At 29.9% G+C, this 14,223-nt stretch overlaps 1 protein-coding gene across 2 annotated transcripts in view; it reads left to right on the top strand.

Moving 5' to 3' along the window:
• LOC123009585 (neutral ceramidase-like) overlaps positions 1-13,250 on the top strand; it is a 21,053-nt gene extending 7,803 nt beyond the window's left edge. For both annotated transcript variants that reach the window (XM_044405992.1, XM_044405993.1), the window contains exons 6-14: positions 1,270-1,468; positions 1,597-1,806; positions 4,738-4,857; positions 4,913-5,107; positions 7,303-7,536; positions 10,753-10,848; positions 10,906-11,073; positions 12,793-12,908; positions 12,993-13,250. In XM_044405992.1, the coding sequence (XP_044261927.1) occupies positions 1,270-1,468; positions 1,597-1,806; positions 4,738-4,857; positions 4,913-5,107; positions 7,303-7,536; positions 10,753-10,848; positions 10,906-11,073; positions 12,793-12,908; positions 12,993-13,173 (1,519 nt within the window). In that variant the 3' untranslated portion in view covers positions 13,174-13,250. The remainder of the gene's footprint in view (positions 1-1,269; positions 1,469-1,596; positions 1,807-4,737; positions 4,858-4,912; positions 5,108-7,302; positions 7,537-10,752; positions 10,849-10,905; positions 11,074-12,792; positions 12,909-12,992) is intronic.
• The last annotated feature ends 973 nt before the right edge of the window (positions 13,251-14,223 follow it).

Below are 14,223 nucleotides of genomic sequence, written 5' to 3'. Positions count from 1 at the left end.
CGCTTATAAGGCCGTTTCAATTTTCGATTTTTCCATTTAAACCTTGTTTCTGTGACATTTAGGGCGTCAGTACTTTATTGCGCTCCATCTACCGATTTCGATCGCAGTCGATTGAGACTTTTTAGACTTTTTATTTTTAGGTTATGTGCTTAAAACATCAATTAAAACATGAATGCTATAAGTATCCAAGATCCGAGCTTATTTTAGATACATTCTGGACTAGCAAAATACTAATAAATTAGAATTGCAAAAAAAAACATGAAATCATAACACGAGGTAGGTATAACTTATTTTTCTGCAAAGTGGTTTGTTTGTTGAGTAATCCGTAATTTTTGTGGTGTCTTTAATATTAAAATACAAAGTAAAAGGTTGTCCTTATTATTGTCTGCATAAATTTGCTTACCGCAAAACGTTTCAAAAGTTTCGAACCATTTTTGCCTTTGTTGCATATAGCTCTGAATTTCAAATAAGCGAACATCTTTTGCCACACAAATGAAACACAGTTTTTACCATTTCATACTATTATTTTGTAAAATTGAAGGGTATTATATTAATTTTAATTATTTTTTTTTGTTTTTATGGCCACTCTGCAGAAACAGTTATCATGGAGAATATAGCGGCCTTATAAGCGTAGCTTTTTGATTTAAATGGCCTTGCTGTTTACTACTGTTTGTCGTGAATTTACAGAAATCTGTAAATAAAAGCAAGTGGCGCCATCTCTTGGTTGTGTGTTTTTTATTAACATATTTGCCTATGTCTGTTGATCAACCCTGTTTATAATAAACTCATTTTTACTTCAAATAACATATACTACTTTATCCGCAAACGTATTCAAATTGAGGGTAAAGAGCAATACTATAATTATCAAGTAAATAAACAAAATAATCAGTTCGTTTTGCAACTAATCAAATTATAATAACACTTAAAAGCGTTTATTAATTAAACTAGTGCATGACTAGTGCAGTTAGTAGTAGTGCATGCTGATGATCTACAATAAAACTGCTGAAGTAGCGAAAGAGACTCGAAAGAAACAACAATGGTAAAATGTCAATAATGTCAAAGTAAAAAAAACGCTTAAGCCAAAATGCAGAGTTTTTACTCCATACCTGAAATAAAACACAAAACGCTTAGACGTAAAAACAGAATTTTTACTCCATGGCTGAAAAGTAAGACTTTTACTTGTGAATTTAGTCACTATAAAGGGTCAGTAGGGTCACTTTTGTGACGGATAAAAGATTTTTTCAATGGATTATTGATTTTTTTTTTCAGTTACAAGTATGACGTGGACAAGGAAATGGTGCAACTACAACTTGTCAACTCCGCCAAGTCCACCATCGGCGTCATTAGCTGGTTTCCCGTCCATCCCACCTCCATGAACAATACAAACTGCCTAATTTCCTCAGATAATGTGGGCTACGCCTCCGTCCTGATGGAAAAGTTCCTAAACAAAAATTCGCTCGTTGGCCAAGTAAAAAATCTGTTAATATTTTCATTACACAGTAACAATAAATCACGTCCCGAGTCATTATTCATTTGTGACACCAGCAAAATAATAATTTAGTTTCGTCGCCAACAAATGAGAGCTTTCGTTTGCAGGGACGGATTGTGGCGGCTTTCGCCTCGACGAATTTAGGGGACGTCTCACCGAATATTAAGGGGCCGAGGTGTTTGACAACGGGGGAGGAATGTGATGTGGTTTCGAGTACTTGCGACGGACAAGCCAAGCTTTGCGTGGCGGCTGGACCCGGAGACAACATGTTTGAGAGTACGAAAATTATCGCAGAGAAATTATTTGAACAATCTAAGGTAAACATTTGTATAATTAATAATTAATATATTAAAGTGGGAGTTTGAACAATTTTAAATGCAAATTATAATAACAATATACAGAGTCTATTCTTAATATTGGGAGATATTGCAACCACATCAAAAAAAAAAAAATACCTAGTGACGTGCTCATATGAACATCAGTAATAAGAGTAAAAGTAAAGTAATTACCGCAAAATAAGCACTTTCAATGGCTTATAAAGAAGGTAAATTATGAAAATAACTCAAGTGGTTTTGGAGGAACTAATGTATTTGAAACTAATGTATATGAAACTTTAACAATCTGTATCGCCGTTACGAAGCTTTATAGGACTATTGTTTATTTGACAAATTAGTGTTATTTTTCGATGAAGAATATATGATTGCAATTTTGAGCAATATTAAGAAAACACTCTGTAAAAGGCACTCGAATCTTTCTATCCTGTCAGTGATTTTTCAATATCCTTGAAATATTCATTAAAAGTATTATAAACTTTTGTCAAAAAAATAAAACCACCAATGCACTGGCATATCAAAAATTTTAAAACATCGAAAATGATAATTATACAGGCTGTTAAAAAAAGATTGTAAAATATTTCAAGAGGTAATAGTATGGACCAAAACAAACAAAAAAGTTTTAATAAACATGGGTCCGCAAAGTAACGGTTTCGGAGATTTCGAAAATTATTCGTTTTTTGAAACATTTATTTGCAATCTGTTCAAACAAAAAAGAGAAGTTTCTAGTAAAAAATCTAAAAACTTTCACATCCGATATCTACGAAACCGTTACATTGCGGACCCATGTTTATTACGACTTTTTTGTTTATTTTGGTTCATGCTATTATCTTCTAAAATATTTTATGTTTTTAACACCCTGTATAAGTTCAAAATCAAGAGAAACATTAACTTTTCTTTTCACTGAGTCTGAATAATAAACTCCTAATGATAAATTTTCTCGTTACAGGTTAAGTAAAAAATGTTATTTCTTTGCATTTTGTACGTCATATGAATACTTCAAAGTTGGTCTCGTTGTGAAGGGTTTTAGTGTCTTTTGATTTTGTAATTTATTTGGATATAACATAAAGTACATTTTTTATATACGCTCCCGAAGACAGCTGTTTTAGTTTTTTTGGTTTCTATGGTAACGAATTTTTTTTAATTAGTAAGAGGTGTAAATTCGTGTTTTGGGAGCTTTAACAAAAAAAAATTGTATGCACCACGTACGCAAAAGGTTTTATTAGGTGACTCCTCTCATTAAAGACTCGGCTCCTACGTCGCCTCGTCATTAATTACAATTCGTCCCCTAAAACCCTATTTTGCGTACTTGATACATAAATAGCTATTAATCACTTGGAACTTGGAACTTGTATTTATTAAACATATTTTGTTATTGTTTTATAAGTAAACAAAGTTTTCGAGGAAATATTGTTCACATGGTACTTAACAAACAACAATAAATATTTTTGTAGTGTGAAATAATAAATATCTTAAAATACATATTATCAAAAACGATAAATTTACGTTAATAATCAATGTACTCGTAGACTTGTCATTATTAGCAAAATATGTATTACGATGTTTCTGAAATAAATCGAGGACATGTCTCTTTTGTAAACAGTCACGTTTATTAAGTAGGTATGTTTGTTTTTATAACTATGTTAATAAAAATAGAGTACACATTGTTGTTTAATCATCTTTTCATCAACATGAATAAATTACGACAAAGTAAATTGAAACAAAGTTTCATGTATAGTAACAATAATTAATTGCTGTAACATTTTGCTGAAAAATATTCTTTTCACAATCATAAAATAGTGAAATGACCACTTTCGAACCTGAACTTATTGGTTTTCTGTTGAGGAGGATGATTGTGAATAAAATAGTAGGGGAAAGTTAGGTAAAATGGGATACTTAGTGTTCTAGGCCTCATAACTTTTTTAATAAAGTGATGTAATGATCATAGTTTTGGCTTCAGTTTCACGAATCAATAAACTTTTGATCACCATTTTCTTTTTAAGAAAAAATTGATTATACAAGAGAAACTTTTGTTTTTATTATTTAAGCGAAAAGTATCCCGTTTTAGCAATCTAGTTGGGTAAAACAGGTTACGTATATTTTTGCAGTTTTATTTTTTAGGATAAAGACACAACACGGTAAATACAGGGTGATTCAGATAAGATAATAAGCTCGACGTTCTGACGATGCAACCCAAAAAACAAATTTCATTTATGTCTTGATCTAATTTCAATTACTATTTGCATTTGCAATTAATGTTTCATTCTTTCATACATTTTGTATTGGGTTACACCGAAGAGACTTCTCTAGTTTCTCTATCATTCCGCGAGAACTGGATGACACTAATGATCGTTCTCTGCACTGAAGTCAGAGTGACATAAGATGATAACTTGGATTAAATTTGCATATCCTAATTTAAATTGGATCGAAGGCGTAAATGGAATTTGTTTTTTGGGTTGCATCGCCAGATCGTAAGGCTCATTATCTTTTCTGAACAGCCCTGTATATTGTTAAAACAACAAAAATAAAAATTATACTATTCAAAAAGTATCACAATACAGAAAAAAGACCCAATTCCAATTTCTGTTTTTAATTGTGTAAATATTTTATTTTTAAATCAGTTTTTCACACGTTGTTACCTATTAATTAAAAAAAAAATAGTTTTAAATAAACGCATAATAATTAGAACGACTAGACAATAAAAATCAAATGAAAGTTGATAAATATGTAAACATGTCAATAAAATTTTGGGTAATTGTAAATCCTTATCAGATCGCTATGTTTTCGGAGATAAAAATTTAACAATGCATAAACCATAAACTGGAATCAGTCTCAACATTCTTCATTTCACTGCAAGTTATTATATTAGCATTCTACCGACCCTTCAGTTTAAACTAAAATTAAAAAATATTTCAGATTCTTTTACAATCCGCCAACGCTAAAGAAGTGACCGGCCCCGTCCGACACATCCACCAATACGTCGACATGCCGACCCAAAACGTGACCATCGCACTACCCAACGGTACCATAACCCATGTAAGACCTTCGCTCATGATGGTTAAAAAAATTTTAATCTTGGGTCATTTGGTAGGTCACTGGATGCCTCCCAGCAATGGGATACAGCTTCGCTGCCGGTACCACCGATGGAGTGGGTGAATTGGGTTTTGCCCAAGGCACTAAATCGACAAACTCATATTGGAACACATTACGAGATTTGCTTTTCAAAGCGACGGAAGAAGACATCAGGTGCCAACATCCTAAACCAATTTTAATCAACTCGGGAAGGGTAATTTCATATTTAATTAAATTGGTACACGTGTAGCGGACGAAATTGCATGAGAGGTGAAATATAAGGAGATTCATGTTGTGCTTTTCTAGTTTTCAGCGCTTGATTTTCTTGAATACAAAAAGTAAAATGAAAAGGTCACTGACTTCTCTTGCAGTTATTGATCCAAATGAACCTTAAAATACAATATGACGCGGGTTTTTTTATTCAAAAGTTTGCCACATTCAACTTAAATTTTGTTTTCTAAATTAGTCTCATCCGCATTTTTTTCATTTCTTTCTTTTCTCTCTTTTTTTTATGAAATGATGAATTAATAGAAACGCATCATTTAAGTTATATACAGGGTGATTTACGAGGAATAATGAGCCTGACCAAATTTTCGATGCAATCAACATTACAGTTGTCACAAAATAACTTGCGAAGAGTATTGGTGGTTGCATCGAGAATTTGGTCAGGTTCATTATTCCTCGTGAATCACTTTGTATTTAATAGTATATTATGATACGAGTTTTATAAGAGCATTTTGTTGCACGTCATAAAGCAGTAAGTGCGACAAAATGCCTTATAAACGAGATATCATACAGTATTTTTTCTACTTTGCACTTTTTTAAACAAAAAAAATAAAATTTCGGAATGTAGGGAATTTCGCGTTGTCAACATTGCGCGGTGGCCAGATGGCTATGAAATAAATTAATTTGAAACGTCATTATTTATTCGGAATAATGAATTTCGAAAGTGTCGAAGATACTTTGCAATGTACGCCTCTAGAAATACGGACGGTTAGGTCGCCAACATTATAAGACTAAATTTCCCTCTTTTTAGTATAATTTTTATAGCACTGTTTTTGTTCAGTACAAAACCCAAAACAGTTTCGTACTGGGCCTTAGTACGAACGCAAAGTAGAAAAAAAATGATAAAACTTTTTTTAGTTAGATAAAGAAGAAAACTTTTTTGTTACTTTTCTTAAATTGCTCTTAGTTGTCAATAAGTTGACAAACACCTGATGCCGTAAATTGTAAAGTCTGGTCATTTATTAAGGAGAATGCCATCAATTTTCATAACGGTATAAGATCGATAATCCTGGTTTAATAATAATAGTTATTATAATAAAAATTAATTATTTAATGGTTCAAAATATGGCTATTTATTATAAAAATAAATAATGTATTAAAAAGGTTCTTTAAAGATTTTGAGTCCTTATCTCCAAATAGATTTAATTCTATTCTTTGTATTTTTTACCAAGTTGCGACAAGTATGGCCCTCCTGTCAGGGGACTGCTACTGGCCCAGAAAATGAATTTAGAGTCCTTGAAGCAGTAGGCAATTACTTGTCATTTTGACGTCTTCACTCATTTTTATCCAGCTCACATTGATTACTGACATAATTTAAATAAAATTTTATATCCAGTTACATACGCTAAAGGTATTTTTGGTTGCAAACTAATTAATTTTCAAAGTAACTCTCCTGTGACTGACCATGTATTTCTATAGTTATTTCTTCATTTTCTATAGAGTTCGTTAAAAGAGCTCGCGATACATTACGATTTGATTTATTAAACTGATATCTTTTTTGGTCTTTGGGGTTATCACTATGCAAAAAATGTTGTGTACAACTCGTTTTGAAAGCCCTTTTTTCAAAACTAGTTGTACAAATAACTATTAAAATTTGAAATTTTGACGCCTTTCTTGTTGATGATGGATGAAACGTTAGTATCCCTAGCAGCAGTTTGGTTTTTATTTTGCGGTTATAACTCTAAAGTTTTCTGTCAACTTCATTATCATTTATAAAAAATATGAGCTTTGAACTTTTTCTTAAAAAAATTTAATTTATTCAATTGTTCCTTCTCTCATGATTCAACTGTTATCAATCTAGGAATAATCCGTTTTTTGTGTTTTTGTCTGCAATTTTTATTATACTTTATTTTTATTTTTATTGTAATGAACAAAAAAACGCTTTTGCTAATTAACGTGTAAACATATTTTTTACTACGGTTTTGTTTTTTCACCTCTACACAGTTTAATTAATTTTGTCAATTAAATTCGTTGCGTTATTTGTATTTTCGAGAAACGGTACAAACGCTTTTATTTTTTCTTCGCAGACTCAATCAACTTTTTTATTAAATAAAAATTCGCTCAAAAATCATCTCTGCTTTAATTTCATAAATATCCCCTCTCATTTTTTTTATATAAATTTAGATTTCGATTCCTTACCAATGGCAACCCCGTATTGTTTCCACTCAAATCGTTCAAGTGGGTGAAGTGCTTCTAATTGCCGTTCCCGGTGAATTCACCACCATGTCTGGCAGACGTCTCCGAAATAGCGTGCAGGAAGCCGCCATCAGTAATGGGGCTTCCCCTGATACAAAGGCGATCATTACTGGCTTGAGTAACGTCTATACTAGCTACATTACAACGCCGGAGGAATACCAAGTAAGTGCTGCAGCTATCGAAATTGGTACACTGTTGTATAATAAATGGGAAATTCCACAGTGGGCGATTTATTTAGGGCCGGTGGTGGCGACCAGTTTTGCGGTGGCAATTTTAAAATTAATTGAAACGATTGTTCCGCTAAATTTGACTTGATTTTGTTGTTTTGCGGATGTAAAAATTATTTTTATTGCCTTTTGGAACTACAAATTTGACGGCAAGGGAACAGGCTATAACGGTTAAGGATAATCGTAGTATTTTAAATTGATTTTTATTGAAAATTGGAATCTAGGGTTTCCAACTACGTCAAATTTGTGGAGTCTCTTTTATTCGCAAGAATTTATTTGATTTTTATTGTTTGCTTACCTGAAATATGTATTTTAATAAATAGAAAAGTAACTTAAAACTTGGGAGTTGCATCTGAATTTTAAATCAAAATTGTTAGTGTTTACTCAGTTTTGAAAAGAGCCAATCTATAAGAACCGGTGATCTGTTATGACATAAATATTTTACGACTTCTTCATTGTAGCAAAATAAAATCTTTGGAATATTTGCACTTCATAAATATTTTGCATTGAATCCACACCTAAAAAACTATTTATGAGAGAAATATCGAACGATCAAGATAATTTGTAATCGAGTCACCTTTGCATCCAAGAACGTATGTCTAAGTGCACGTGAAACGTCAAATAAAATGACAAGTCAATAGGTAAAACGGCAAAATGGGCTGGAATTAGCCGCCGACGTATAATAATACGAGTAGGACCGTTTTTTTTTTTTTTAAGTAAATTATAAATTTAGTTATTATAATCATCACCTTTTTGATTATGCCATTTTAGTTTTCGACTTGTCATTTTACTTGACATTTTACAGACATACGTTTTCGAATCCAAGGTTGACTCGATTACAAATTATCTTGATCGCTCGATATTATGATACCTATAAAGTAGACATTACGATGGGTTTTTACATTTTTCTTAGTTTGTAATAAATTAATAAAAAATACAGTAGGCATATCTCCTGATTGAGTTTACAAAAGGAAACAATTTTGCTATCTTTGATTTTACGCCAAAACTGCAAAGGAAAAACATTTTTTGCTTTACCTGAAAAGATCAAATCTGCAATTAAAATTTTATTATTCTTATTCAGTTTATTTTTCTTTTGATTTTTGACTTAATAATTTTTCTCTGCTTTATAAATCTTACCACATTGGCGGTTTTGTTTATTTGACAACATGTCCTTTTGACAATTAACTCATTCATTGAATAATGATAGTTTTTATTAAAAATGACTGTTTTTTATCTTAAAGCTGTGCCATTTATTAAAATTATGTTTTTCAAAAACATTTTTTAAAATATTGCTTCATATTTAAGAATAACCCTGTATATTATAAGTCCAAAATCAAGAGAAAAATGAACTTTTCTTTCCACTGAGTCGGAATAATGAAGTTTTAATTACAGATTTGCTCGTTTCAGGTGAAAGAAAAAATGTTTTTCCTTTGCAGTTTTGGCGTAACATTAAAGATATTTTTTTTCCTCTTGTAATCAATACATACTGTAGGTATATTTGCTGAAATTTTTGTTTGTTTGTAAATAGCCTTGTAAATAGCCAACATAATAAAAACTTTTTAGGGAACTACAGATTAGCAATAGTGTCCCTAATTTTTTTTCCCACAATGAACGAAAAATAATCTAATATTTTAATACTATTATTTGCATCTTTTCACCTAAAAGTAGGTAAATAAAAAATTTTACTTTTCCAAAAAATAAAAATAAAAAAAATGCAAATTAGAATTATTATTAAATTACATACCTAGATGGGAAGTGCGAAGCGCCGCGGTCAGTAATAAGTCGAAGTACGATAAGCAACGACCACCAAGGTTTGTATACTAAATTATTAATTATTTTATTCACATTCAACGGTCTTAAAAAACAGAAAGCCGATAAAATTTTGAATAACTTGACATATGAAATTCAGGTTGGAAAGTGGTCAATTCCTTATCATTTGTTGAAGTTGGGAAGTGGCCATTTCTCAACATGAACTGTCATATTACATACCTAATAAATGATTAGGAAGTGTCGACTTTCCAACCTGAACCTGATATTTCATATCAATTGTTAAAATTAAAATGTCGTGCTTTCCAACTTTTCACATGTAATGAAAATGACTGTGAATAAAGAGTTTAAAAAATGTTCGGTTACAGATTGCTTTGTTTCTTTTACATGACCTCACTTCTAAGATTAAAGTGGCAATCAGAAATTAGCAAATTTGTCTATTCATTTGTCGAGAACTTATCTGTATTGTTTAAATAGTTATTAGTTTATTATTTTTTATGTTATAATTAGAATAATTTTGTACAATTAATGAGGTTTTTGATTCTCTATTAATTTAATTTTCTGTATTTTGTAGTTTTTTGAATCACATTATTCGTAATTAGTTTTCAGGAAGTATTTTTAAATGTGTAATATGAAATCGTAAAGTTTTGTGTTAGTTAAGTAATTAAGTGTAAAATAGCTGATGTCATATAAATCAATGTTTTATGACACAGGTAAAACATTTAATCGACCATAGTTTTAATTTATTTCTATACCGCTATACCGCTACTTGGAATATAATACCAATATCAATATCAAAGACATTTTCTAATTTATACATAGTTTTAGATTCACATTTATATACAAATATTTATTAACGCCATTTTTCAACTTCAACTGTCATATTATATATCAACCTGATAAGAAAGTGACTACTATCCAACTTTTCACATGCAAGGCAATTTGATTACATATTACTTTATGATTGTGAATAAATTTATGTTACGTATTCCGTTTTTGGCTGAAAATATGATTGGTTTAAAACCTCTTTTCATTTAAATGTAAGATACTTTATCACCCAAATTAAGTTACTACTTATTCCGATCCTTATAGCTTCCTTCTTGTTTATATTCCTATATGAATTTGATTATACCTAATCCTGTCTTGAAAATTTTCCACAGATATTACAACCCAAGCATTTGTATTTAATATCCTGAAACCTTTTCAGCTTAATTGATACCCAAACCACGTAGAACAACATTTCCTCCATATATTACGCAATAATAGGCATGAATTTAACAAGTCCTTACATTCAAATCAACCATTTTCATTTTCTCCCCACTCTAATAAATAACATTACAGAAACATAATTTTTTTCACATTAGATATTAAATTTTTTTTTCAGATGCAGCGATATGAGGGAGCTTCCACTATTTACGGGCCTCACACGCTTACGATTTACATAGAAAAATATAAGGAATTGATAAGGGCTCTCCTGAAAGTATGTTTTGCTTTAATGTCAACGCAACAAAAACATATAATTTTGTATTTTTCAAAGGAAGAAAAGCTGGATTCTGGCCCTTTACCTGTTGACCTTTCTCATAAAGTTATTTCACTACAACCTGGGGTTGTGTTTGATACTCCAGGTTTGATACATCATTTCGGCGATTGTTTGCTCCAACCTCCAACGCGAACAAGAGTGAGGAGCAAAGTTCGAGTGAAATTTGTAAGTCTCGGTTTTTGGTATCGAACGAAATTAAATCGGGTACAAAAAGCGGATGTCTGATTGTCGGCGAGTTGAGTGAGGGTTTTATACGGAATTTAAGGATTCAAGGTTTATGTGAAATCGGATATTTGATTTAAATATAATGAGAAAAATGTTTGAATAGAAATGCCAAGAGCTGCTCGAATATTCGATGATGCGATTTTCTGGTTTTTTTTCCGCATAAATTCTTTGTTTACAATAATTAATACAAGTATAAAACCAAGCGTTTTTTTAATTATTAAATTTATTATTTTTAGAAAATAATAATTAATAAAAACTAAAGTGCTGTAAAAATGTGATGGTGTTTTGCGAATGAATTTTTTTTGTCAAATTAACAACTTATAAGAAATTTTTTTTGATAAAAATAGTTGTACTCATTAAATTATAGTCTTTGTAATAAAGATTTTATAGTGTGTTGCCATTTAAATAAACAATTTTGCAAAATTAAAATAATAAGAGAAAAATTTCAAGGAAGATAAGATACCAATAATATGAAAAAAATGTTTAAAAAATTCTCTGTCAAAAAATTTTGACATTTATTAAAAAAAATTGCTAATAAAAGCCACAAATAACATTGAACAGAGTAACAGTTTGTTTCCTCTTCTAATAACCTGTAGCAAAAAAACTTGGAAAGTTATTTTTCCAACAGAAATAAATAGAGCTAAAGTGCAAAATTTAAACTCTTATAACATTGAAATTTTTATAGATAATTAATTTTTTTTAATATTTTTTCCATGTTCCTGGTATCTTACCTTATATGGTATTTTTCTCTGGGGCGCGAGTTCTGGCGCACCCTGTATAATTCATCAGGACGGTAAACTTTTTTGAATTACTCTTTATACGCAAGCAAAAGTTTTTGCTTACCTTTTTTGAATCTGGCCCAAAATCTTTATTGATATTTTTTCTTGTTAGTAGTTTTCTAGTTTAATGATTCTATCAATCTTTATTTATTAACGGATCTTTTTTTGTGAAAAAAAATTAATAATAGTTATTAATGGTCAAACTTAAGCTGAATTTTCAAACGAAAAGTTTAAATAATGTTATGCCACATTGTTTTCAATAGTGAACAAGCTAAGTATTACAAGTAAAATAGAAATTTAATTTCAACATTTTAGAAAAAAACATCATTGTCATACTTATCCTATAAAAAAATTGAAAAATTTTATTATTAGGTTAACATCAGTTGTCATTTAACATTCTAAAGATTCTTTATTTTTTATGACTAAACTAAGAAATGAATTTAAAAAAAAACACTTCCTGGTAGATTTTTAATAGAAATTTATTATTGTGGTTTTGCGATTTTTGACTAAAATTTTTGTATGATACTCTTAATTTTTCTAAAAAAAGTTTAAAACCATATTAAACCTTTGACATTTTTGTAATATTTGTTTAGAGTTAAACAAAGTAGTTAATGAAAAAATATCTGAGTAATAAATAAAAATTCTTCAACTTTGCCAATTTTATTACTTTTTTTCTTTTGTTTGTTTAGAAAAATGCCTCACAAGGAAATTCTAAAAAACCTACTTTTCATGTATGTTTTTTTCAATAATTAATACTTTGTTTTCGCAGTTCATAATTTCATTTAGACTTTCCTAATTGTTTTTAATAACCCGAACTCGCCTGATTTTTCGGATCGTACTTTTCAATTTAAACTTTTTCTGATTTTTTCCCATAACCTAGGTGTCTGGCCACCCTCGTAATAATTTAATGAACGAAAAAACTTTTCTCACTGTTGAAAAATTGACAGACGGTGACAAATGGATCATCGTTGCTACCGATGCGGACTGGGAAACAAAGTGAGTAAAACGAAATTGCATAGAAGACAAAACAATTAATTCTTGTTTATAGTCTTACTAATTTGTGTTTTACTTAATTATTAGGTTTATTTGGACGCGGACTTCTACTCTAATTGGTGGAAGCGAAGCAACAATTGAATGGGAAATCCCCTACGATGCAACTTCGGGGCTTTACCGAATACACCATTTTGGATACTTCCAACATATTTTTGGCGGAGTTCATCCATACAGCGGTGTAACTAATACTTTCCAAGTTATTCAATAATTGTAAGACTGACAAGTACTTTAATTAAAATGTATTAGATATCTTGCCATTGTAGATAAATAAAATTGTTTAAAAAAGTTATATTTTTTTTATTATTAATATGAATTATGGTTAATTATGCCAAAAAATAATACATAACGTACATACTGTTTAGTAATGATTCTTATTTAAATCGATGCAATTAAATGCAATACAACGAACACAAATTAGTCGCATTCATTGAAATAAACCAGATGAGCAATGTGTTTTTAACATAGATAAACATTTTAAATATTTTATTTGCAGCACATCAGATAATATTCTACCTACCTCAAGACTAGTCCATCTTTAATTGTGTTTATTTATGAGCACTCCATGTCAATTAAATCGAAATTTTCCATTTATTTTCTTTAGTTATAAATATATAACCTTCCTTATAAATAATATTGCATATTTTGCTAATTCGGGAGCTTTAGGCGGATTGGATGGATGCATTTAAACACTATAAAATTAGACGGTATTATGAATATTATTATATTAAAAAAATAGGAACATATGTGTGATAACAAACAAATAAAATTATTCCATTTCTGTAAAGTCGCGCCGTTGTAATTACTAATTACCGACCTTTATTGCTTACAAAAAATAGAATCATGATAATTATATTTATTTTATGTTGACTTATCTTCAATAATTGCAAATTAATCGGTGTCGCTGCTTTTTTAACAATTTTTTAACAAACATTTTTGTTTGTGTTTTTAATGATTCTTTACATTCAATGTTGCATTATTAATGATGTCTATAAAAAATTTTACAAGTCATTACTTTCTTTGTGTCACGTTAATTAATGTCTCTGTATGTCGTTTAGTTTTTCAGACATAAAATACTTAGTAGACTTCTACTGTGTCCTGTGTACAAGGCTTAAAATAAAATATGTACTAATAATTGTCAAAAAAATTTGGACAAGTCTATATAATTCAGAAAAGTCATAAACTGGATTAAAAAAGTTATAACTCTTTTTACAATCACAATTATTGGTGGCAGTAGAATTTGATTTGAAACATAAAAATT

The sequence above is a fragment of the Tribolium madens genome, unplaced genomic scaffold, assembly GCF_015345945.1.
Source record: "Tribolium madens isolate multiple individuals breed KSU strain unplaced genomic scaffold, Tmad_KSU_1.1 Scaffold_7;HRSCAF=85;Tcas5.2_LG10, whole genome shotgun sequence".
Classification (NCBI taxonomy): domain Eukaryota; kingdom Metazoa; phylum Arthropoda; class Insecta; order Coleoptera; family Tenebrionidae; genus Tribolium; species Tribolium madens.
This window is presented reverse-complemented; position numbering and strand designations above follow the sequence as displayed.